The 27,468-nt window shown below is 36.2% G+C and overlaps 1 protein-coding gene across 21 annotated transcripts in view; it reads left to right on the forward strand.

Moving 5' to 3' along the window:
* Nucleotides 1-27,468, forward strand: part of rarga (retinoic acid receptor gamma a) — a 175,182-nt gene that overhangs the window by 70,560 nt on the left and 77,154 nt on the right. For all 21 annotated transcript variants that reach the window (XM_073937978.1, XM_073937983.1, XM_073937987.1 and 18 more), the window contains one exon: nucleotides 23,927-24,211. In XM_073937978.1, the coding sequence (XP_073794079.1) occupies nucleotides 24,043-24,211 (169 nt within the window). In that variant the 5' untranslated portion in view covers nucleotides 23,927-24,042. The remainder of the gene's footprint in view (nucleotides 1-23,926; nucleotides 24,212-27,468) is intronic.

The following is a 27,468-nucleotide window of genomic DNA, read 5'->3' on the forward strand; positions in this document are numbered from 1 at the left end:
TTACAGTATTGCTCGATTTATTTTAGTAGTGAATCCATTTAAAGTGTTATTATTAAACGATATCCAGTGTAATATGAGGTTGAATCAGGCGATTATGGTTTATTGTGAATAAATGGGCACTTAAGCCGTACAGCTGGATCTGTGGCAGCACAACAGACTCTCCTTTAAATTATGACTGGAGGGGCAATGCTGTGATAGATATTATAGCATTGTCAATGTTGTGCAGTGATTGGGTGTGAAGAATGTTTGTCGGGTGCCAGGAAAGGGCTCAGTGTCAGACTGCTTTTAATTGATGGGAAATGTGACTCTGAAGCACTAGATCATCTATCACTCTTAATGCTGCGCTACCATTTGCCCTGTCAGAAAGCAGAGGAATTCAAACGTGTCAGTTTTATCTCCCACAATAAAAAGGTTTATGAAGGGCTTTCTGGGAAATGACTGCTTGATGACAATGATACGCTTTGTTTAATTTCGCAGAGGTCCAATTTGGCGAGGCTGTATTTTACTATTGTTTATTAATGCTGCTTGACACCACTGTAACCACCGACCCCTCTTGTGGCACCGGGAAAAACAACAAGACACATAAATCAATTGAATGATTTGAAAGTTTGCACACAATCAGTCAAAAGTTTATCATCATTAAAAGATTTTTAAATGTTTTTAAAAAAAGCCCCTTCTGTCCTCCAAGGATAAATTAATTTGAAGATATTGTATAATTAAAGATTATAAAATATTATTACAATTTTAAACAGCTATTTAGGTGACACAGTGGTTAGCACTGTCGCCTCACAGCAAGAGGGTCACTGGTTTGAGCCTTGGCTGGGTCAGTTGGTGTTTCTGTGTGGAGTTTGCATGTTCTCCCAGTGTTCATTGTCAGTTTGCCCCAGGTTCTCTGGTGTTCCCGACAGTCTTAAGACATGCACTGTAGGTGAATTGAATAAGCTAAATTGACCCTTCGCTAAGCCCCGCCTTCCTGTTACTGTTGCTACGCCTGTCAAGCTTTTGTGCCTGGCACGTCTATTACAATGTGTAAGCACTGATGTCAGATATTCCCAGGGATATAGTTAGTCATTTTTGGCGAACAGGTAAGATATCCGAGAAAGCCAGACAAAAAAGGACTGCAGTATGCATTACAGGGGTATATTCACGACTTAATAGGCAACCGATTAGAGAATAACTTAATCAAACTTGAAGCTAGGTTAGCCTAGCCACCTCATACGCTGACTATTCAGCAGCTTAGTTCATGCACAGCAGGATAGGGGAAATTTAAAAATAACCTAGTTATAACTAATTAAACCAGGATTTCTCTTTTTTAGCCAAAAAGCCTGATAGACTATTGTTGTGCAATGAAATATAGCGGTGCTAACCGATGAGGAAACACGCACGGACAGTGCTTCTACATAGTTAATTCATAGAAAGAGCAGCCAGAAAGGAGAAAACTATGAATACGTACCAAATATTAGCATCATTTACCCATAACAATGTACAGCACTATAACTGTCAGTGTGTTTGTATGCTCTTTGTCCAGTTTCTATTCTTATTTGCAGTTAGTGGAAGAAATAAATAAATTGAAATGCAAATCAGAGTATAAATAGCACAAGTGAAAAAATAGATTTTCTCTACCAGCAAATATTATTCAGACACCAATCATAAAAGCAGACACTAACCCGCTATAACATCATAACCAGTGACTAAAGCTCCGAAAGACCGAAGAAAAACGTTGATAAATTGTAGCTCTGACATGGGCATGAGGGTTATAAATGAATGAAAACCAGCTGCGGGTAAAGTATAATGATCGCAAATGCTCAGTTTGTGATCACATCTCGGTTTTGTTCTGTTGATATGTAATTTCAAATATTTGTAGCTTGAAATAGATGGAAATATGAAGTTCAGTAAAGTAAGCAACAGATTCGCAGATTCGTATTTTCCGGATCAATAACTCATGACCTATTCGCTATTAGTATGACTTCTATGGCGAAGGCTTAAATGGAACAGTGCTCATAATATCGAGCAGAAAGAAAAGAAAAAGACAGCTGGGAAACATAACCTGCTTTGTATTTTTGTAGGAAACACAGTTTAGATCCGTTTAGGGTAAGAGGTGTGTGAGTTATTGCCGTTGGTCTATCATTGAATGCGTCAGGAATATCAAAACAAAACCAACTAATTCCGCTCCTTTACTGCTCCTCATACAGCTTGATCCACGCTGGCATTTCTCCCCTTGGGTTTTAGGTTTTGAAAAGGGGAAAATTCCAAACTTTTAGGAAACCGGGTATCAGATTTGCACAATCCATATGCACAACGCTTTCTCTTGCTCGAAAGCTTGACAGAGCCCCTGCACATAGCTACGGTTGCTAAGCCATGATCGGTGGGTGGCGGTTTTGGGTGTGGCTTAGAGAAGGGTCAATTGGCTATAGTGTATGATTCTAAATGCAAGGGTGTATGGGTGTTTTCCAGTACCGGACTGCTGCTGGAAGGGCGTACGCTGCGTAAAACATATGCTGGGTAAGTTGGCGGTTCATTCCACTGTGGGACCCCTAATAAATAAAGGGACTAAGCCAAATGAATGAATCAAGGCTATGTCGAATAATTAAGATAAATTTGATAATGCCGTTTTCATCTTAAAATCCTCCACGTCTACATTACAACAACTGAAAACGCTTTCGTTCATGTACTGCACATGCACACAGATGTAAGATGCTTTCACCTGCATCATATCTGTCTTCCCTTTATTTACTTTCCATCTCTTTGATATGTCAGAAGAATGTCGCAACTGAATAATTCTTCTACTGAACAATAGCTCCTAGTAGGGTTGCACGATTAATCGGAAAAAGATCACGATCTCGATTCAACCCTACACATGATATTAATTCAGCTTTTCTACGGTTTAGCCAATTATATTTTCAAGGTCAGGAGAGAAGAGTAAAGTTGGACACACAAGTCTTCACAGTACCATGGACTCCTTCAAACGGTGTTAAAAGTGTCACATACTGTATTTATAAGGTATAATTCACCCAGAAATGTTATTTCTGTCTAAATGTAATGATATATTTGCGGCTGCGAAATTACATGAGAAATTACAGAGAACGCGTGCGTGCACACCAATCATGCCTACTTCAGTGAACAGAACCTGCATATTCGGTGAATAACAAGTAATAAAGTTATAGTGTTCAGTTTGTTGCACAGAGCGATGGTTTGAGAGTCGCACTGAAAGAATGATTTGGATGGGGAAGTGAAGGTGGTGTTACACCAAATTCTGTGATGATCGTATTCTGTGACCCTAGGAGGCGCTGTTCTCACTGTTTGTCTTGAACTCGCTCCCATATGCACCAGCGCGGACTTCACTTAAATGATCATATTGCATTTTACAGTTATGATTACGACTAGCATTTGATATGTTTTTTTTTCGTTGCTAACACAAAGTGTTGTGCATGAAAATAAAGGTTTACTGTGTCAGTATAACTAGCCTATATAATGTTGAATATCATTCAAGAAGGAATCTGCTAATGACAAATGTCTCATTTTACCAGTGAAAACAAATGGTCTAATAATGTTGTTAATGACAGATGACAAGCACATGTCTCAAACATATAATAATTCAACTTCAGAATTATGAATAGTTGGATTCTGATGTCATCATTTTGCTGTGAATTAACAAACAGGACATATTGAAAGTCTGTTCAAGTCCACTATAATGACTATACAGAATTTGCACTTTAACCAACAGTAGACCTTCACATAGGCCTATTATTATTATTATTATTATTATTATAATAAATGTTTTACCATATTTTTGAGAATTAACAATAATAATACCTTACCAATATTAACCCTTATTTTACGTCTACAGAATCGTGAGAAAATCGTGATCTTGATTTTAAATAAAAAAACAATTGTGATATACATTTTAGCCAGAATCGTGCAGCCCTAGCTCCTAGTCGAACAATAGCTCCCAACATTCCCTGTCCTTTAAAAACAGACAGCATCCAAAACATCTGCTTTACTATCGTCATCCACCATGTTAGCTGAATTGGTCAAATGACTAAAATGCATCATAATTTTAGAGTCTCCATTTTCATAGTCCACACTGCAACACGAAAACTGTTCATCGACTTTGAACAGAGTTTTCACAAAGATACGATACGACAAAGATACGACACATGGCCCTAGTGAGCAGAATTGACTTCTTTTAAAAACATCTTGCTCATCCCAAGCTTTTGACTGGTGGTGTATATGTGTGTGTTAATGGCATCTGGCCTTTGAACCGTCAGCACTCAGTTGTGACCCTCTTCATGACCATTTGACCCGCTCAGCGCCTGGAGCTCCACCAGCCGCAGACTCTCCACACAATACCTCTCGACGTCTCCCAACATCTTTCTTCAATATATTCCACACAGATTTGGTTCAAGGTTACACAGCACACTGCTCTCTGTCTTATTGTAATGTCTCCCATGCATAATAAATAGACAGCCAGTTTTGTCCAACGAGCTTTGCTGTAAACATCCCTCGGACACATATGCTTATGTTTTATGCAGGATATGACAATTATTTTTCCACAGAAAATATGCAAACTACAAGCAGATCTCCTCTTTTTTATGGCCCGATGTGGTTTGTGCTTTCTGGTTTATATTTTGCATATTTAAACGGTGGGGTGCCTGGGAAATATGAGGCGTTTTTGTGAATTTAGTGCTTTTACAGTGCATTCAGTTTAGTGATTTGTCTGGGAATCCAACCGGTGACCTCAATGCTTTAAGTGTGAGTTAAATAAAACAATAACTCATTATTTAGAAACACGTGTATTTATGTGGGTATATGCAAAAACAAAAAGACAAACAAACATTAGATTTATTTATTTTTTTTTAATCGAGTTTAAGGCTGCACAATATTTAGTTTTTCTGCAATCTTTATTGTGATATAAATATAATCATTTCACCAGATGACTTGAATTGTTCAATTTGGAAAGAACTCATAATTGCTTTTTTTATTATATTTTTATTTTCTTAAAGCAACACAGAATAATACAAAAAGAACCAACAATTATTAAGACAAAAAAGAAAAAGTAAAAAAAAAAAAGACAAATCACCATTATTACATCAGTTTCTCCAGTATTACACATCAGAATTATTAGCCCTCATTTGATTTTTTTTTTTGCTTTTTTAAATATATCCAAATGATGTATAGAGCAAGGAAGTTTTCACAGTATGTCTGATAATATTTTTTCTTTTGGAAAAAGTCTTATTTGTTTTTTTTTTTTTTGTCTTTATTGTTAAGACATATAATACTGTTAGGGTTGTTGAACATTTGAAGTTCTAAAGCAGCTGTTTTTAAAAAAAAAAAAAAAAAAAAAAGACGTGATAGTGTCATTAGAAACTGATTTGGAAATGACCTTATTTTTATATAGTTAGTCGTGAACTGAGGTGGGCCGGTCTGAGGCTTGAAACTCCAGGGCTGCAAAGGTGTCCCACTCCGGCCCTGGCTATATGAAGAGAGAATTATGAGTAGGGCGGGATGTCATTCCTACCGGTAAATGTGCGTTTAATGTCAAATACGAAAGTGAAAGCATGCTGAACTATTAATGAGAGCTGTTTGTCAGTTAGGAAATCTGACAGAACTGCAGTCTTGTTTATCTGTTATTCCTGTCTATAATGTAAAGCCTATTATGTATAATTCTAGCCAAGGGCTATTTATATGAGAAAGGCTTACCTCTGATTTATATTTGGTGACGTTGTCTGTGGGTGTCGCCATTCAAAATTAAAGCACAGATTTTCGCTTAAAATGTATGTTTGCTCATTGCTATAAATGAAAATAAGGACACATGACAGCTGAGCGAGACTGAAAAATAAACTGTGAAAGTTGACCAATGTGAGGAGAGTTTACTCGCATGTGACTTGTTTTAGCTCTTTTCGTCCATTTAGAAACTTTGCCATGTGAAAGCGAACCGCACCAAGTGCAAAGGGCAACATTGTAACAGTTTCAATCCCTGTTTCGGAACAAAACAGATGTGAAAGCACCCTAAACAGGGTTTCCAGGTGGCTTCGGAGCCAGCAATGTTATCAGATAGATTGTGTCTAAGTCTCTCTTAATGTAAAGTTTTTTTTAGCTATCACCATTCCATATTGGACAGCTTTTTCAATTTGATGACTGAACCCACGAAGTGAGTCAGACCAATCAAAAACAGCGACTGCAGGATCAGCGGCGAGCTCACAAGAATAAGCCTCAGAGTAGAAGTTGAAAATTTCGCTCCAAAATTCAAAAGGTTTTGGGCATGACCAAAAAAGATCCTTCTGCAGATTAACATTTGTTACATTTAGAGGAGATAGAGGGTTAGAATTATTGAGTTTAACCCTAGAATAATGAAACCGATGTACTATAATCTATATTGGATTAGATGGTATCTTAAATTATTTATGCCCTTGATAGGCTTTTTACAGTCCTCAGTGGTCATTTGAATGCCTAAATCTTTCTTCCAGGAATCTTTCAAACACAAGGTAGATATGTCAAACTGGAACTCATCATTTTATATTGATTGGGGTGATTTCGTAGACCAGATAATCCGCATAAATTTAGTTGTATTTTTTGGTGAGTATAACTGTATTCGAGTATAAGTTGAATGATCAACTATAAGCAAATAAAACTGCATAGTCTTCAGTGTATAAAAGTTAAATGCAATACATTTTTATTGTTATAATTTCTTGTACACAAATTATTTAAAGGCCTTAAAAAACAAAACAAACAAGCACTCTTTCACTCTATCATTAAGGTTAAACTTCACAATCACTCAACAATATAGTTCCTGATCAGCTATAATTCCACTAAAACTTCCTGAGGAATGAATAAACTGAAGCTGAATTTGACATTTCATATCCTGCGATGCGACTATTGCGAATGATCACATTGCGATATCGATGCCGAAATTATATATTGTGCAGATTATTATTATAATTTATTACAAAATTACATGAGAAAGTCGATCGCAGTTTTTATATGACCTATATAATGTTTATTCATAAATATTCATATATACATAATATTCATGTGTGAATGCAAATGCATGTATATCAATTATTTAAACCTATTTATTAAACATTTATTAGTCTTTAAAAATTAATAAACTATACCATGTTGGCGTGGGTTTCCTCCGGGAGCTCTGGTTTCCCCTACAAGTCCAAAGGCATGAGCTGTGGAATTGGGAAGCTAAAATTGTTTGTTGTGTATGTGTGTGAATAAGAGTGTATGGGTGTTTCCCTATGATGGGTTGGAGCTGGAAGGGCATCCGCTGCGTAAATCATATGCTGAATAAGTTGGCGGTTCATTCCGCTGTGGAAACTCCAGATTAATAAAGTAACTAAGAGAAAAAGAAAATTAATGAATGAATGAATAAACTTTAAAACGTTTAATATTGTAAAATTTGTTAATGTTAATGTTAATTTTGGAAATTCTGTCTTTTAATTTGAAATATTGAATTTAAATATCAAATTGCTTCAATTTGAAAGAAGTTCAGTTTCAAAGAGAGCCTCTTGTGTTTTAAATGTGTTAATTGTAATGCGGTGCTCTACCAAATTTGTAAAATTAAGGTTCTTTATGACATCCTTTGTTTCATTAAGAATCTTCATTAAAAACAGGGACCTTTTCATTCCACAAAAGATTGTTTTTATAGTAGAAAAATATACTTTTATTTTGTGGAACTGAAAAATATTAATTGGGTTTCCTTACAATTAAATTTGAATATATTCCTAGTTGGATAAAAGTGTCTTTCTCTGCTTTTTGTTCTTGTTTTTATTTGCTTCTTAAAGAATGGAAAAGTTTATATTTGCTCTTTAAGGGATCTTGATACCTCTCATAGAAGTTTCCAGAGCTCTCTTCCACTAGGCGTTTGATCTGAATCCATACGCCCCACACTTGTGGCTTCCGCTGTACGGCGCCTCTGCATTTCTGGGGTGTTTGAGCACATACGGTCGGATGTGTCAATCCGTCTTAACAATGATCGACAGCAGGAAGGCTAATATGGAAAGTTAAAGGAGCTTTTATTGTGGAGCGCCGTTAGCTTAGAACCAAGGAGTGGAAATATCCAGAGTGTAGACAGGAAATGAACCCAAACCGCTGTACCATCCCAAATCCGTCACAGCTTTGGAGGAAGAATGGGTTGTGGTTTTAGCCAGGCACAGGGAGGGAAAAAAAAAACCTCACCATCGGCTCCGGAGCTAAACACCTCATGTGACGCCTTGGTTTTTCATTTAGGTACCAGTTAAATTTATTAATTTATTTATCAATTAGCAATTGTCATTTTTATTGAGTATTGCTGTGTTTATTATCAATAAATATATTAGTGCACATCATTTTAGTGCTATTGTTGTAATATTACATTAAAATACCTGCCCCTTAATTCATTATTAAAGTGTTCTCTTCTCTGATTATTTGTGTTTAAAGGCTGACTTCCTTTATACTTTTGCGTCAATTACACTGGTATGCTCGCATAGCCCTCGCTGTGGCTGACATCCATGCTGATGCTCACCTCAATGACCCGTAGCGCAAGCTCTGTGATTGGTCGGCTTGTAAACGCTGGCGAGTGTGGGCGGGACAGAGAGCCATGCAAACCGGATGGAGTGAGTGTTTACTGTACAAGCGTCGAGTCCTTTGAAGGAGCTCCAGATGGAAAGATTAGTTATGTGTTTACCACAATTAAAGCTGTTGCATGTCCGCCGGTTCCTGCCTCTGAATTAGCGAGTTTTAGCTACTTGTACATTAAGGTAGCGTTTAGAAAAAAAACACCAGCAAAGAAAGTCGACACAGAGGAACATGAAAACCTCACTGCCAGCTATCGTTTCAGAAGTGTTACTGCAGAGCAACACAAACAGTGCGCAGAAGTATAAATGCATTGCAACGCAAGGCATGTGCCGTGGGTCACGCCGATCTCTCAACGCAGAAGTAAAAATCAGGCTTGGAGAAGAAAAGGGAACAACTTGTGCTTCATGATTATTAAAAAAATTATAATTAATTTTAACTATAAATTTGTGTATGAGTTGTAAACAATAGATCATGACGCTGGCTAACAACACTAAGATTACTGCTTTCATTTCCAGCAAAATTGCTGTTGTTGACTTGATGGAAATGCATGCTTTTCTGTTGTGAGTTGATTCACATTTCATGCACCAAAACTTTTATTAAAGGCATTAGTGAATATTTTTCATGTACTTTTTAGCAATATTTTTTTTCCGCTGTTTTATTGTCATTTCTATGAGTTTCAAAATAATTAAACACAAAGCTTTTTGCAAGTATTACATGGCATGTTTTCTGTATGTCTAGCAAAATTTTATTCATACATCACCTGCAACGGCATATACTAATGCATCGCTTTCACTGAGATGTACCGCACAATACAGTACAATACCGTTCAGTACAGGTCACTTTAAGGCTTGCTTTTCCTATAAGTATTCCAGAAATAGCTGCGATCAACACTATTTACTTTCAAAGACGAAAACCATACAGGCCATTGACATATTACGTCTTTTGCGGACTGAAGTTAATTTTTTTCAAATGTAGTAATTCATTCATTTATCTTTTCGGCTTAGTCCCTTTATTAATCTGGGGTCACCACACCGGAATGAACCGCCAACTTATCCAGCATATGTTTTTTACGCAGCGAATGCCCTTCCAGCTGCAACCAATCTCTGAGAAACATCCATACACACTCTTTCAACTCATACACTATGGACAATTTAGCCTAGCCAATTCACCTGTACCGCATGTCTTTGGACTGTGGGGGAAACCAGAGCACACAGTTATATAGTGCTTATCTGGACACTCAAAGTGCTTGACCCTTTTTGGGGGGAATCTCCTCATCCACCACCAGTGTGTAGCATCCACTTGGATAATGCAACGGCAGCCATATTGCACCAAACCTCACACAACACACTAGCTGATTGGTTAAGAGAAGACAGGGTGATGAAGCCAATTATAATATGGGGATATTTAGGAGGCCAATTTTTAACGACCACAGAGAGTTGGGACCTTGGTTTAACGTCTCATCGAAAGACGGCACTCACTGAGCAGTATGGAGTCCTCATCAATATACTGGGGCATTAGGACCCACACAGACTGCAGGTTGAGCACCCCCTGCTGCCGTCACTAACACCACTTTTGGCAGCAACCTAGCTTTCCCATGTGGTCTCCCATCTAGGTACTGACCAGGCACAGCCCTGCTTAGCTTCAGTGGGTGACCATGTGAAAGTTGCAGAGAGCTAAAATGTTGTCATTTCCCCAATATATTACATGCACAAGTGACAATTCTGTGTAAAGCAATTGCATTCAGCTGCGAGTCTAGCTTCACACTTTTGGTACCATACTGTTTTGGTAGATGCTGGCTGGGAAAATCGCGTTTAAAAGCCCAAATCAGCAAGTGATAAAAACAGCTTAAAACAAAGAAAAATATTAATTATTTTTGTTTTAAGCAAAATTATATGCACTTTTAAACATGTTATAACAAGTTGCAAGTAAAAACTTTCTAAGAAGAGTGCCAAAATTGGTAATTTTGATTGTGGAAACAGCCATAAATGTGTACCGGAATATACTTAACCATACCGCTCAATGTAAATGAGCCAAATAAAAACAAATGAAAAAAATTTCAAATCATAATATATGAAGGTAAAAATGTATCATTCATTTTCCGTCGGCTTAGTTCCTTTATTCGTCAGGGGTTGCCACAGCGTAATGAACCGCCAACTTATCCAGATGCACTTCAGATGCCCTTCTAGCTGCAACCTAGTACTGGGAAACACCCATACACACTCATTCACAAACATACTGTACACTATGGCCAATTTAGTTTAACCACTTCATCTGTACCGCATGTCTTTGGGCTGTTGGCGGAGGAAACCCACATCAACTCTAGGAGAACATGCAAACTCCACACAGAAATGCCAACTGACCTAGCTGGGACTCAAACCAGCAACCTTTTTGCTGTGAGGTGACGGTGCTAACCTCTGAGCCACCATTTCGCCACAGCTAAACTTTTCAGATTGGTAATTGTTAAAACAACATTACACGTGTAACAACCTGACAAGAAATAATTTCCATATCGAAAACGTGGGCTGTTACACCCCTGTTAAGCAATATTCCTGAACTCAACCTTGCGCTGTGGCTCAAATTGACCCGAAACATAATATTAAGCGGCTTAAGAGTGATTTTTTTGTGATGACTCAAGAGTTCAGTCTCAAATTGTTATTTTCCAAGCGGAGAACGTGATACCCTCGGCAGCAGGGACACTTGATCCGCGAGAGGCAATTCTCTCCTGAGTTGAAATGGATACTTCTTCTACTTCTTTTTTTTTCTCGCTCTTTCTTTTTCTCTAAACACAACCTGTGCACCCTTTCGCTGTGGCAAACTGCAGCAGACGTCACCAGCTCGGCTCAGCTCAGCCCAGCCCCGAGGAGCCATGAATCACACAGAGCTGATTCTGTCAGAGATACACAGCGCATCACCCAACCATGCCAGGAGCGTTTTCTTTCTCTCTTTCTCTCCCGTTCCGTCTCGCTCGATTTTTCTTTCTTTCTCTGTGGCTAATAGGCCTCAGCATGCTCTGCTAATGATGTGTTTGTTCTGTGAGGAGCAACGCAGAAACGGTGGTGAAATCAGGGTTTTGGAAAGTCCCGGCCTGTGCTTCTAATCCCTGTGAACGCTGGGTTTTGTGGTTGGTGCCCGCCGTTGCCCCCCTTTTGGGCTTTGACTGAGGGTCAGCCAGAGAATAGCAGTAATGAGAGAACATGTGTGTATGTACTTATGCACATATGTGTGGTGTATGTGTGTGTGTGTGTGTGTGTGTTCGCCCTGGGGGCCCGTGCCAGAGAGAGAGAGAGGGCGAGGACCCTAAAATGAGCTCATTTTACTTTCTGCGCCGCCTGCCATAAAAGCTGAACATATACTCTGTAAAAGTCTTTGCCGATGTGACTCATGAAAATACGCAGGCGCCAAGTGTTTTATGAATTCATTATTGTGTTTGGAAAAATTGTAGAAACACACAGATCCCTTTTCAATCAGTTCCCCTCTTTTGCGAATGGAGTGTTGGATTTTCCCCGGCTCCCCCCTTTTCTTTTTTTCTCCCCCCGCAGTTTCTTTTCCACTATTTTTCTGCTTTCTCTCCTGGTGAAAGTTTTTTTGGGTGTGATTTTGATGTTTTTCTCGGCTGTCTCTCACTCTCTCTTTCACTCCTGCTGTTCCTCTTGTTTCTTTTCTTCAGCTTTTTATTTTATTCCCCACGTCCTCCTTATTTTGTTTCTTGATGTTCTTACTACTGCTAGAGTCAAAAGTTCAGGAGACTTAGAGTTAATGCAAGCCCTAAAATATTATTGTGAGAGCCAGAGCGAAATTGTATTTCCACTAGGCTCATTTTTGTTTAGACCTTTTTTTAAATTATTTTATGAGTTGGTCCAGAACGTTCTGGTATTAAGGTTTCTTGATTACTGGAATGACTCATTTTTCCATCCTATGATTAATGGATGGTTGGATAGATAGATAGAAAAATAAAATAGAATAAATAAAATAATTAACAATAAACCCTAAATAAATGTAAAAGTAAAAAGTAAATGTATATATATATACATGGCTTGACATCAACTTTTTTGATCACCAGCCACTGTGGCTAGTAGATTTCCAACATTACTAGCCTCTCACCATTTTCACTAGCCACACTTTTCTTGTTGGGAAAATATTTTTTATATGCATATGAATTTGACTTTGGCATGCTAAACTGACTTGATTTAGATATTGTGTTATGTCCACATGCCTCCTCATTTGTTTAACTTCTTGTGTGTATTGTGTATTAGCTTGCTCAATGTGCATGAGCCAATGGGTTGGTCACACTGCAATCAGTTTTTATTTCACATGACTTTTTAGGGCTCAAAATTTAGGATTTACCAGATTTATCACTGACCACACCAGATAAGTATTTCTTCGCCACAATTTTTAATGTGTCAAAGCAAGAAAAATATAGCTGAATAGGTGCACTATTTTAATTCAACAAAACTTCTTTAAAAAAACATTACATTTAAAAAATGATTATTGTAATAAATCTAAAATATGCTCAGTAATCTGTCCTGGCTAAAAGTCCTAGTTCACCAGTTAACTACACATAAACAGGGAGTAATCTCCCATTAAAGCAATGTTATTGTAAAAAATATATAATTAAACTATATTAACAAAAATAACTGTAAGCAAAAGAAAGCAGGTGAAACATACCGTGTTTGATAATGAAAGGATGTTCATGTGCTGAGGTTAATATAGGCCTTTTAATAATCTGTTCAAAGAATAATTAAAATGAAAGCAATGACTGCTGCTGCTTACAAAACAATGTGTATTTATTTTTTTATCTTGAGCTCTTGAAAGCAGCAGGACTGTCTCTGGGTGCACGATCATCGCTCTTTGTCCAGTCTATTTCAAAAAATAAAATTCATTCATTCATTTTCGGCTCAGTCACTTTTTTAATCTGGGGTCGCCACAGCGGAATGAACCACCAACTTATCCAACGCAGGTTTTAAGCAGCAGATGCCCTTCCAACCTCAACCCATCTCTGGGAAACATCCATACACACTCACTCACACTCATACACTACGTACAATTTAAGGCTGATTTGTACTTCTGCATCAAACACACGCGTATGCTACGACGTTGAAGCATAGCCCCTCGCCGTGACCGTCGGCATCACTGACGTGCACCTCTCAAAAAATGTAACTACACGTCGCAACAACGTGTAGCGCAAGCTCTGTGATTGGTCTGCTTGGTCGCGCTGACGAGTCTGGGCGGGACCGAGATCCGCGCGAATGGCGCGAGCGATTGTTTACAAGTGTAAGTTTTGTTTTGTGTTTACCTCAAAGTTAAAATTGTTGCACGTCCGCCGGTTCCTGCCTCAAAATGAGCGAGTTTGAGCCACTTGTACATTCAGGAAGTGTTCAGGAAAAGCAAAATAGCAGCAAAGGAACTCGACACAGAGGAACATTTACACCTCACTGACAACTAGCGTTTCGGAAGTGTTAATGCAGACCAACAAAGACAGCGCACAGAAGTATAAAAGCACAGCTACGGGCGTTGCATGCGCCGTGGGTTACGCTGGTCACTTGACGCAGAAATATAAACCAGGCTTTAGCCTACCCAATTCACCTGTACCGCATGTTATTGGACTGTGGGGAAAACCGGAGCACCCGGGGGAAACCCACGCAAACGCAGGGAGAACATGCAAACTCCCCACAGAAACGGCAACAGACCTAGCTGAGGCTCAAACCAGCGATCTTCGTGCGGTGAGGCGACAGCACTACCTACTGCGCCACTGTCACATAAAAATAAAATTTTGAAAATTATACAATTTACAATAAATTCTAAATAAATGTAAACATAAATGTCAAATTTAAATAAAAAAAAATAAATAATTTTAGCCAGGCAAAGGCAGAGAAAAAAACACCATTGTCTTCGGAACTAAATACCTCCTGTGACACCTTGGGTTTTCATTCATGTACCAGTTAAAGTCACCATATTTTATAAAAAAAACTACTAATTTATAAATATAAAAAGTTAATAAATATTACAAAATGATTATAAAAATGTGTAGAAATTAAACATTTTCAAATACATTTAAACAAATAAATAAAAACCATTTTAATCTTATCTTAATCTGATAAAACACGTGTAACGTTTATCTTATCTGAACGGCCTTATCTTAATTGATAGCATTAGCACACAAAGATATCTGCTCAGAGCTTATATGACACTCCAAAACCAAGCTTTTTAAATGCAATAGAAATCTGGTAACACTCCCGCTGGATACATAACAACTATTTCCCAACCTTGACTGATATGTGTGGAAAACATAATTACGTTCATTTCAATTCGCAGTAACGATTTCAATTCAGCCAATATAGCGCGTTTGGCCAGAGAGCGAATGGCTCCACTCTTCTGCAATTGCGCAGAAATGTATTCTATACGGCCTCAGTCTCCAGGGTAAAGACGTCGACTGTGGTTTTTCAATGGCGAGCTGGAAAATGAATATCTGTTACATATGGAACAGTTCTGAAGGGGTCACGGACGGAGCCCAATCGGGACGGGGGCCGTGATGTGGGGCAGGGACGGGTTGGAGGGCACACGGTCGCAGATGAAAACCAGACCTGGAGGAATAAAGAGAGATGATGATGGCAAGGCCTTGTTGTGGCTGCTTCTCTCTGGGCGTGTGCTGATCTGCAGAGCTGCTTCCTCAGACGTGGCCACCCGAGCCTGGATGCACATGTGGAAGAGTTTACTGTAATGGAACTCTAAATTAGTGGTGGTTTGAAGCTGCCTGCAGCAGTATAGGCTGTAATTAAACTGGCTCTGCTGAGAGAAACACAACCAGAGAGACTAGAGAGAGAGAGAGAGAGTTAGTGTTAGTGTGTGTGTGTGTGTGTGTGTGGTTTGTTGTGTGTGTTTGTCAGATGTGTGTAAACTGGAGCCATGGAAGAAAGTGGCACACTGGCGGAGAAAATCTTTGTTTTAACACGTATTAATGAATGCTTTTGCATCACGAAACTGTTGTTTTTATTATATTTATGTAGTTATTTTTATTTAGGTTGTAGGCTTTTTAGTTTTTAAAACTTAAATGAAAGATTTGAAACAATTTGTCATGCATGCGTTGTTTTGTGCTATATTTCAATATATTGTATAAAATAATTGTTTAAAAGTAGTTCTTGTTTTTTATTATTATTTTATTATTATTATTATTATTATTAATATTATTATTAATTATTATTCATGAATAAATGTAAAGAAAATACACATGTAATTGGCAAAAATTGTATTGTTCATAAAAAAAAGACTTTCTCCAGAAGAAAAAAATATTATCAGACATACTGTAAAAATGTCCTTGCTCTGTTAAACATCATTTGGAAAAAATTTTAAAAAGAAGAAAAAAATCGAAGGGGGCTAATAATCATAATTATTACAAAAATATATATACTTTATATATATTGTATACTGTACAAAATATACTCAACAAATATGCTTTACTAAATGTAAACTTAAAGGTAAAAACAGTTTATAGTATAAATTGTTGTAGAAATAAATAAAGAAAATGTTAGAGAATTTTAAAAAATCACGAAAAAAATCATGCATTAAAAATAAGTATTGTTCAATTGACAAGTATCTGCATTTTAAAAGGTAAATAAATGATTACATGAATGCATGTGAAAGGAAAAACGCACACATATATTTGACAAATACAATAAAAAAAATAAATGAACCCAATCCGCTGTACCATTCCAAATTAGTCACAGCTTTGGAGGAAGAATGGATTGTGGTTTTAGCAAAGAGGAAAAAAAACCTCACTATCAGCTCCGGCGCTAAATACCTCCTGTGACACCTTGGGCTTTCATTTATGTACTAGTTAATACGTGCTATTATTAACAACCATTTTAATTAAGAATAGTAATATTCTGGCTCATTTGTATGTATATTTTGGTCAATAATTAATAATCACAAGTTGAGTAATCATTTTGACAGTTGATGCATGGTATTACCAGCACTATTTTTGTATCACTTAAGTACTTTTATATGTATTTTTATTAAAATTTAGAATTTGTTTAATTTTATTTTCTTTAATTTCTATCTTCAGTTTTTAAATAATTTTTATTAAGTATCTATTTTTATTTTTTATTTAAATTTTTTTAAAATAAAAAAATAGGAAGTTATGTCTTGACAACTAACTGAAATAATAAATAAAAAATATTTACAAAAATGTACTTGCACTATTGGTTATGCATCGCTTATTTTTGTGCTACTTTTCCAATGCATTTTTATGTTCTTTCAGTCTTATTCTTTGACAATCTTTCAAAAAAATAGTAATTATCAACTTTCTTTACATGTTGATCTCAACAAACATCTTCTTAAGTTCTGTTAATTTTTTATGTATCTATTAGTGGTTTTTAAAAGGATACCGTACATACATGTTTATAATTTTAGTTTCGAAAAATATTATTTGTATGTATTATTTGTCATCATACGATAACATCAATTAAATGCGTGAAGCCAATATGAATTTTGTGTTTTGTTAATATTCAATATCGCAGAGTGACTTTCCCGCCTTTATCTAATAATATTTTATTGACATTCCTGTTTTGATTATGATCTTGTTTTTCCAGTGTCTAAATGTAATATAATATAAAGTACTCTGGACACCCCTTTAGTAAGGCGCTATTTAAACAATATTGATTGATTTGATTGATTGATTGATTGATTGATTGATTTTCCCACAAAAGCCTATAGTTAGATAGTTCACCATAGCAAGATTTATTCCTAAATGTTTACTACTTTAATCACAGAATGCTATTAAATGCGATCTGTAACTAGAGATACGACAGAAAGTAATATGTACTGTATAATTAACAATAAATGACAAACATCTTTTATAAATTCTGCATCTCTACTTAATGACACACTGTAAAAAATGCTGGCTTCCACATAATTCCTTCATGTTGCCACAACAGAAATTGATTAATTTAGCCTTATCAGTTATACAAATTAAGACGGCTCGGTGGCTCAGTGGTTATCACTATCGCCTCACAGCAAGGAGGTTGCTGGTTCGAGCCCCGGCTGGGTCAGTTGGCATTTCTGTGTGGAGTTTGCATGTTCTCCTCATGTTTGTGTGGGTTTCCTACAGGTGCCCCGGTTTACTTCACAGTCTAAGACATGCGGTGCAGGTGAATTTAATTAATTGGCTGTAGTGTATGTGTGTGGATGTGAGAGTGTTTGGGTGTTTCCCAGTACTGGTTTGCAGCTGCAAAGGCTTCCGCTGTGTAAAACATATACTGGACAAGTTGGCGGTTCATTCTGCTGTGGCAACCTCTGGTAAATAAAGGAACTAAGCCGAAGAAAAATGAATGAAAGAATTAAACAAATTTGAGTGGACTGAACAAAAATTTACGTTTTCCCCAAAAAACCTTAAGAATTGTGCTGTTTCAACTCATTTTAAATAATTAGTTTGAACAGGTGGCAAAAGTCATCATTTGAGTTCTTAATAATGAGAAATGTCTTATGTGTGTATGTGTGCGTGTTTGTGTGTGCGTGTGTGTGTGTGGAAAGAGGTTTCTTAAGGTCTCATTGTGTGGATCTGAGCAGAGCTTGTGTGCTTCTGTTATGGAAAGAGTGCACAGTTTATTTCTCTCAAAGACTATGTGTTCAGGTGCAAGTGTTTTTATGCGACAGTGAGAAAGCGACTGTACGAATGTGTGTTTTGGAAAGCCCAAACGTCTTTCCTGGCCAGAGTGCGGCCCCCCTAGTGCCCCCCAGTGCCCGGACTCCGCCACTGAATCCTCTCAGCTTGCTCTCTGTGTTCATGCCCAATTCATGAGCACAATTTTTCCCTTACTTTTTGCCCTGATTCACAAACCACAGCACTTCCAAAAAGCACTGAATTCTTTGGCTCAGCTCATTTTTCAAAAGCCACATTTAAACAGCAAGCCGCCAGCACCACCCACTCATAAAATCACTCGAGGGAGAAGGCACAAAAACTGGAGAGGGACAGCCCAGCATTCACTACTGATCAACACGGGGGACAACTTATTGAAAAGTGCATGTAGGGAAACATGGGATGGGATTGATATTCACTGGGGAAAGAAAGAAAGAAAGAAAGAAAGAAAGAAAGAAAGAAAGAAAGAAAGAAAGAAAGAAAGAAAGAAAGAAAGAAAGAAAGAAAGAAAGAAAGAAAGAAAGAAAGAAAGAAAGAAAGACCAAACAAATGAAAGAAAGGCAGAAAGAGTGACGAAAGAAAAAGATAGAAAGAAAAAAAAATGAAACAAAGAAATATTGATAGGTTGAGAAAAGACAGAAAGAAAGACAACAAAAGTAAGAAAAGAAAAATAGAAAGAGAAAAAAAATAAAGAAAAAGGTAGAGCAAGGGAAAGAAAGACAGAAAGACAGAACAAATGAAACAAAGATTAATAAAATAAAGAAAAAAGAAAGATAAAGAAAGAATGATCAAATGAATGAATAAAAGATACAGAGAATGGACAAAAGAAATATAGAAGAAATGAAAGAAAGATAAAGATAGAAAGAGAAAGACGGAAAAAGTAAGAAAAACATATAAAAATAGAAAGAACAAATGAAATAAAGAAATAATAAATGAAAGATTGATAGATTGAAAAACAAAGACAGAAAGAAAAAGTAAGAAAGATAGAAAGATAAAGAAAAAAAGAAATGATAGAAAGATTGATACATTTAAAGAAAGGTTGATAGATTGAAAGAAAGACAGACAGACAGACAGACAGACAGACAGACAGATAGATAGATAGATAGATAGATAGATAGATAGATAGATAGATAGATAGATAGATAGATAGATAGATAGATAGATAGATAGATAGATAGATAGATAAAAAAGGAAAGAAAGAAAGATAAAGAAAGAAAGAACGAAAGGAAAAACAAAAGGAAGGAAGAAAGGACGGATGGACAGATAGAGAAAAAAAGAAAGATAAAGAAAGAACGAACAAATGAAAGAAAGAAAGAAAAAAAAAGAACGAAAGAAAGGCTTTGTTTTCCAGTACAAATATCCAAAATCCTTAAATCTGGACAATGTAAAAATATCAGAAATTCATTTTTCAGAATTTGAGAATGTTGTGGCTTCTGAAATGTTGACATAAGAAATATTTATCATAAGCCTGAAAATAGCCTTTAAACAATATAAAAGGATCTAAACATGAAACTAAATAAACATGAAAATAAATAGTTTATTTTTATTTGTGTGAATATTAATTAAGGGTCAGAGGGGGTTTCAAATATCAAAACAATCATAGTGCACTAAAAGTCCATCTGAAGACAGAAGAAAACCACTAACATATTGTTTTTTCTTACATAAATATATGTTATGCTGAACGTTGACCCTTATTTTGAGATTTTATTTTCAGAAATTCTTTTATAAAATATTACAGAAGAGACTTTGCAGCTGTTGGGACAGAACTATGTGCATGTACTGTATAGTGTGTCCACAGTCATATTGTGGTGATATAAACACAATAAGTCTCTTTTTTTTTTTTTTTTTTTTTGACTTTAAAGTAGGATCCAAATCACTCCTATTTTGAGGCCAACTGTAACTTGACGTAGGAGCATGATTTCCCTGTCCACAGAATTGATTGACCGCCGCGTATTAACATGTCTCCATAGTAACGCATATAATCATATCTACAAGACAAGACGTGTGCAAAGCAACTGGAATAAAAAAATTCTGTTCAGCTCTCTGTGATAATCAATCATCATCAAATGTGATCAAGAGTGAGTTTTACAAGTTTAAAACATGTTTAAAACAGTGCATGTTTGTAATAAATTACAGCGATTTTACCGACTTTATCATTAGCCGCATGTCACTACAATTATAAAAGAAGATGATTCAATTATGGTTTGTGGACGTTAAATCAGGTTTATTTTGTACATTAACTGGCAGATGTCCATAGAGCAGTGCATAATAATGTGTATCCTGTCACATTTGCCATGCAAAAACAATGCAATGTAAAATGCACGGTGTGTGTGTGTGTGTGTGTGTGTGAGTGTGTGTGTGTGTGAACTTTGTAACAACATTGTGTGTGACTCATCGTTGCAGAAAGGCTTGAATTAACTCCTGCACAAATTCATCAAATAATCATTGGGAAAGTTCTTACTTCTCACAAACGTTATGTGAGATCTGCTTCCTTCATGCCTGTCACTGTGCTTTTTATCTGATGCAGGCGAGGCGGAGATTGAGGCACAATATGATAGGCACGTGGGAACGGTGGGTGGGGAGAACCAGCATTAAAGGCACAGGCCACAAAACAGCTACATGGTGTTCAAAGCAAACACATCCAACGTTCTGAAAGGTATAATAAATAATCTGATGGGTGTTTTGGGCTGAAACTTTACAGACACATTCTGTCAAATAGGTGCCCTTTAAAATGTTTAACTTGATGCAGAAAATAAAATAGGACATCTCTTATTTGACCCACAAACCCAAAATTACAACTGCTTCAGTTTATTTCCTTATTTTGTACATGTTGTGCACTTGAATCATTATCAATGAACAATTTACAGAGTTTGGTTTAATTTTGGACCTCTTTTATACAGGAAAATTGTCATAAGAATCAATAAAAGATCGAACAGAAACGTAATCAAATCAAGCAGAACATTTTTTTTACAAACAAGCTTTCACATTTTCTTTAGGATCTTTGACTTTCAGTTGCTCTCATCTTCTCCTCTGGATCCTGCACTGGGCCTCAGGTCTGTGAGAGGCTGACTGCAGACTGGCAGCACAAACAGAGAAGCTCTTTCTTGTGGAGTTTGGGTGATTTAAATCATATGGAATAGCCTGGAAACACCACAAACGTCTGGACACCTTTCAAAATCGGAGCAGACAAGAGCACTCTCTTTCTCCCTCCCTCCACTTCTCTCCTCCTGCCTCAACCAAACTTTTTCCTGACCACTTTATTATTTTCCTCTCTCCTCTTGACTACTTTTCTCCAAGTTCTTTCACATCACCCTATCGTTTTCTCCACATCATTTAGTCTCCACCTTTATCTTAAAGGCAAGCACTTATTGACTGCCATCCTATTGTTTTTTAGCTGATATGAAATACTCTTAGGCTGCTGTTTGTGAGATGTTAGGTGTGTTTAATTTGATAAATTAATCTGCTTTCAGATCCTCTTGTGTGCCTAATCTGGGTGTCGCTTTTGATGAGCCGTTGAAACTGGAAAAACACATCAGTTCTGTTATTGGTTCCAGTTTGATCAACTCTGTTTGCTGTTCAAAGTCAAACATTTTTTTTAAATCTCACTACACTAGATATGGCTGTCCATGCTTTTATCACCACACTGCTAATTTCTTGCCTACAATTGGTTCAAAATGCTGCTCCTAGATTCATTCAAAATATTCTGAGAGGCCTTCATTGGCTTAACTTGAACTTAATTAACATCTCGTTATCATTTATTCACGTCATTCCACACCTTCTTTTCACATTGAACAATGTACCAGTCATATATTACTGTACATTGATGTATAATGATAAACTGTCATGATTTGATGCATGTCATGATACTGACACGATGATAGAATTTAAGTTGCGGGATTAATTGTACCTATAAAAGCAGTATGCTGAGGTTGGCATAAAACTAATTCTAATTTCTATCACACATCATCGTTTACATCATGATACATATTGTCACATTTTTATGTAGTAATATCGAAATATTGCTATATATTTTTACACCATATATTAGGGATACGCCATAATTAAAATTCACGTCTGAAACTTCTTAGGATGCACTCACACTGCTATCCGAACCATGTCCAGGCCCGTTTCTCAGTTCATTTGAGAAGTGTGAATGTGCTGAATCGGGCTCTAACACGGTTCACTTGGCCGGCCCTGGGCCACTTGGGCTTTGGCGCGGTATGCTTGTGTGTGAGTGAAAATACACGCCAAAGCCCGAAACTGAAAGCGAGAAGTGACTTTTAAGGGACTGTTTCATATGGATTTATTAATCATTCTTACTGTTCAATGAACGCAAACTGCCATAGTTTATTAAAGACGCAAACCCCTCACTGCATGACAGCTGCACACCTTCAACAAACATCCTCATTCCTGCAGCACGAGGACTTTATGATTGTTTATGAGCGTCAAAAGTGGCGGATCTGTTTGGCGAAATATCTGACTGCGTGTCACCACATCCCTAAAGACTGTTTGGCGAAATATTTGACTGCATGTCACTGCATATCAAACGACTGAAACGATATAACTAGAGAAATCTCCACTGTGTTGAGCGAGAGCGCTCACTGACCAGCGCAGCATCGATGACGTAAGCGTGCCCAGGCCCGATTGTAATGGCCGTCGGGGGGAGACGGGAGGGGGGACAAGTGAGACAAGTTTTTCTATGAAGCCCAGGGTAAAAAAATCTGAGTGTTATTCTGTATGATGGCTTGAGTTTTGACAAACAGATAAATGCAGTGGTCAAATTCTGCTTCTTAAAGCTTCGACTTAATTTTTTTTTTTTTTTGTTTTTTTTAAATAATCCATGCTTTCATTACCACTAGATTGGACTATTGTAACTCATTATACTTTGGGATTAGTCAGAAAAGCTTATCCCGGTTACAATTAGTTCAAAATGCTGCTGGAAGGCTTTTAACAAGTACCAAGAAACATGACCACATTACACCAGTTTCAGCTCTTTGAACTGTCTGCTTGTGCACTATCGAGACACTTTTTAAATGCCAAATGCCTTTCTTGGTTTTTAAAACTCTATATGGCCTGGCATCCTCTTTTCTGTCAGACATGTTAATTGAGCATCAGCCTGGTCGGTGTCTTCGTTCGTCAAACCAGAGACTGTTATGCATCCCTAAGTCGACCGTGCCTTCGTAGTAGCTGATCCTATGTTGTGGAACGCTCTGCTCCTCTGTATTATCTGTTTCAACCCTGTCTGTTTTCAAATCTAGGTTGAAAACTTACCTCTTTGATTTGCCATTTTATCAGTGAAAATGGTCTATTTTAGCTATAATTTTATATATATATATATATATATATATATATATATATATATATATATATATATATATATATATATATATATTTGTTTTTTCTCTGTTGTGATTTGTACTGTGCAGCACATTGTTCAACCTCTGGTTGTGTTAAATAGTGCTATATAAATAACATTGACATTGACATTGGTGTTAATGACAGCATATCCTAAAAGGGGCCTTCATGATCAAATCCTTCTTTTGAGCTCAACCTGTTTCACAAAACTGATGCAGTCACAAGTGTTATGAGTATAGTACTGAAGTCATGCTTGAAATGAACGTGAGTAAATGTGTGGTTTTTCATGTATGTGGTGGAAGAGTTTGGACTCGCTGAACTGTTTTACAATTTATAATTTCACAAATGCTTAACTTGTATATATATTTCCTCCTGCAGGCACATACAAGTGAACACGGAGCCGTGACGCAGATTGGTGAAGTTTGCCAACATTGTGACACAGGCTGTTGAAGCACACAACTGGCCCGACCAGCCTTTGGCAACCAACTGTCACCATGGCAACCAATCGGGAACGGCAGGTGGGTCACATGACAGGCTTCCCACCTGCTGTCTACCCCTTTGCCTTCAATTCCATGAGGAGCCACTCCCCTTTCGACCTGCTGGCCAATAGCAATCTATTTGGGCGATTTGGGGCGGACCTTCCCAAAGAAATGGCAGCTCTGTGTGAGTATTCAACCTTTTTGCATTCCTTTAATTAAAGTAAAACTGTGCTCTGGGTGGAATAATGGAGTAATGTTCTTACCAATGCTGCTACTGCTATGATCTTGTTACGTATGCAACAGAATGCATTATGAATCAATAAATATTTTAAGTAGCATCTTGGATTACCTACAGCAGTGGGGGAAGAGAGACCACTCAAAAATTCTTTCTCTGGATTTTTTGAATTTAGTAGGTATGGGTTAGTGTGTTGAGGTGTTTTATTTAATAAAGATCTGATAACCTAACTGCAAAAAAAAAAAAAGGCTGACTACATTTTTATTTCACCATTTGGAGAAATGTCATCAGTAGTTTACAGAATAACATAATAAATGTGTTCTGCTCAACACATAACTGTATTGTCATTTACAGCATTTTAGGCATACAGAAATTCCAGACATACAGATACAGTGCTCAGCATATATGAGTACACCCCCCACAAATCTCTCATTTAAATTAATATTTTCCATAGGATGATTTACAATATTATATTTGTGCATATACATTAGTTTAGTCAGTACCGAAACCAAATCTGGAGCTTATCTAACAAAATGACTTACAATAATGATTCAAAAATTAGTAGCCCAAATGTATATGTTAGGGGAAAATACTTAATAAAGTTTTCAAAAATAGCAAAAATCGAGAGAAACAAAAAAATCTAAAAATTTTGTAGCTTTTTGCTATATTTTGCTGGTGACTAAAATATTATTTAAATAAATATATCTGTTTAATAAATCTGTTTTGTTTAAATGCTACAATATATATTACCCATATTCACTGAGAAATGAATAAAAATATTCATTTTCAAAATGGTGTGTAACTGAGCGCTGTATTGATTTTTTTTAGACCACACAGTACCAATGTTTTAGCTTACTAATATAGCATTTGTTGCTCTGCTAATTTTCATAATACCAATTTTCTGACAGTAATTTAGTAGTAAACAAATAAAGCATTTGTTATTCTGCCAACGTTATGATATAACATATGGATGAAATAAAAGTCTACCATATTATGCTCTATAGTTTATTTTGTGTCAAACTCCATTGTCTTAAAATATATTTTTAATGGCAATAATTTTCCGTCATTTGGATGAGCACGCTCCAGAATCAGAATCAGAATCGGTTTTATTGCCGTGTGCTTTACACACACAAGGTTTTTGTTTTGGCTCCAGAAGCTTCCAGTGTACATAAAGTGACAAGTGACAACACAAAAATGAATATGAGAAAAGACTACAAACATTAGACAGATGCAATTAGTAAAAGACAGAGATGAAATTAGACAAAAGAGCTCTGGATGATGACTTATATGCACAGATTTGTTATAAATGTACAAGTTATAAGGATGCTGTGTACAAATGCACATAAGAAAGCATTGCACGTTTATTGCACAGTAAGGGAATATTTAACTGTTCATGATGTAGATGGCCTGAAAAAAGAAAGATTCAGCACAGGGATGCAGACAGCAATAAGAATAACTGCATTTAGAGTAAATACAGTGTTTATATTTTGCATTTTATTTAACATTACATTTTTGATAAGTATTTTGTATTTCATTAGTGTTCATTGAATGTTTCTGCATTCATAATCAAACAATTTCCCTGAATTTTAGTTAAAGTAAAAAAAAAAAAAACATATTATAGAGTTTTTTTTATAATAAAATATTAAATTTTTTAATTAATTAAAATCACAGAAAAGTACAATACCATGATATATATTGTATGATATCATGATATACATAATACCCCATATAATGCTTAAGTAATTTGAAGTGTCTTGTTTTATTTAAGTGTAAATATGTTCAGAGATTCATTGATTTATTTACTTTCTATGGCTATGCCTGCAGGCATCAAGACTATCTTAGTTTTCCTCACCATTGCCATTTTTTACAGTTGGAAGTAAGAGTTATTAATTAGTTAATTAATTAATTAGGATAATTAATTAATTATTACCCCCCCCAGTATATATATATATATATATATATATATATATATATATATATATATATATATATATATATATATATATATATATATATATATATATATATGAATGTACCCTATAAAACCCAATACGTTAAGTTAACTCAAACAATTTTGATTGCAACAAATCATTTAAGTTCAAAAGCTAATCCTAATGAGTAATGTTAACTTACTCCATTTAAGTTAAAGTAATGATTAGGGCCAGATAGAATCTGCTGACATTTTTTGCTATTTCTGTGCAGAACTTTGATTTTGGGAAAATCATAACTTAAACCTTAATATAGGAAATAAAAAGTAACCCTTTAACTTGTATTTAATTTTTACAATGCAAATTCTATTAGATCCACTTTATTTAGTAAACAAAGCAAGTCTCATATAATATATCTACTAAAAGACGGAAAATATTACTTAAAACAATGTATTGTAAATAAATCATATAAATATTTTCATATTAGTCAATAATATTACCGGAATTAATTTAAAAACTGAATAAGTATGAATTTACACACATTTACACAAGTAAATTAACAGAATCAATGATGATCTAAAAATCAGCAGAATTCAGCGCACACAGATTTTAATTGCATCTGTCGGGGCTAGTAATGAGGTATTTAATTAACTCATTACCTTCAACACTTCAGAGTTCAAAACTCTTTTAAAATGAGTAGAATTAACTTTCAGTACATTTTGAGGTAATTACACTTATTTCATTTGATAAAGTTGACTGTTGAGTTTTATTTTTGTCATTTTGCTTAGCCCTTATAGTATAAAACAAAACAAACATTAAAATTTGACTCAAACCCATACCTAAAAATCCAGGCAACCTGAGAAATTTCAAGTATCATTTTCCCATAGCTGTATAAACAGATTTAAGAGTGATGTTACTTTCATTGCAATCATCAGACTAGAACTGTGGGATTATGGGATATGTGCAGTATGCTTTGCATGGATGCTGCACATTTTGCTTGCAGTGTGTGAATTATACATGACATGAGTAGAATACATTTGCTTGTAGCTTGTTTGGCTGCAAGTGGAAATCGACAAATGCAGTGTTCCTGAATCTTTCAAGTTTTTGCTAGTTTGCTAGTTTTATTCCCCGGAGAAACAAAGAGAGGCTTTTTCAAGAGAAACTGTCCAGCATTTTACATCTAGTGTCACAGGGGGCGCTGTTTTACATCTTACCTCAGGAGATCAGTGTGTATGAGAGAGGACAGAGAAACAACAAATGGCTGAGACCAGGGAGAGA

Source organism: Danio rerio, chromosome 23 (genome assembly GCF_049306965.1).
Source record: "Danio rerio strain Tuebingen ecotype United States chromosome 23, GRCz12tu, whole genome shotgun sequence".
In the NCBI taxonomy this organism is placed as follows: Eukaryota; Metazoa; Chordata; class Actinopteri; order Cypriniformes; family Danionidae; genus Danio; species Danio rerio.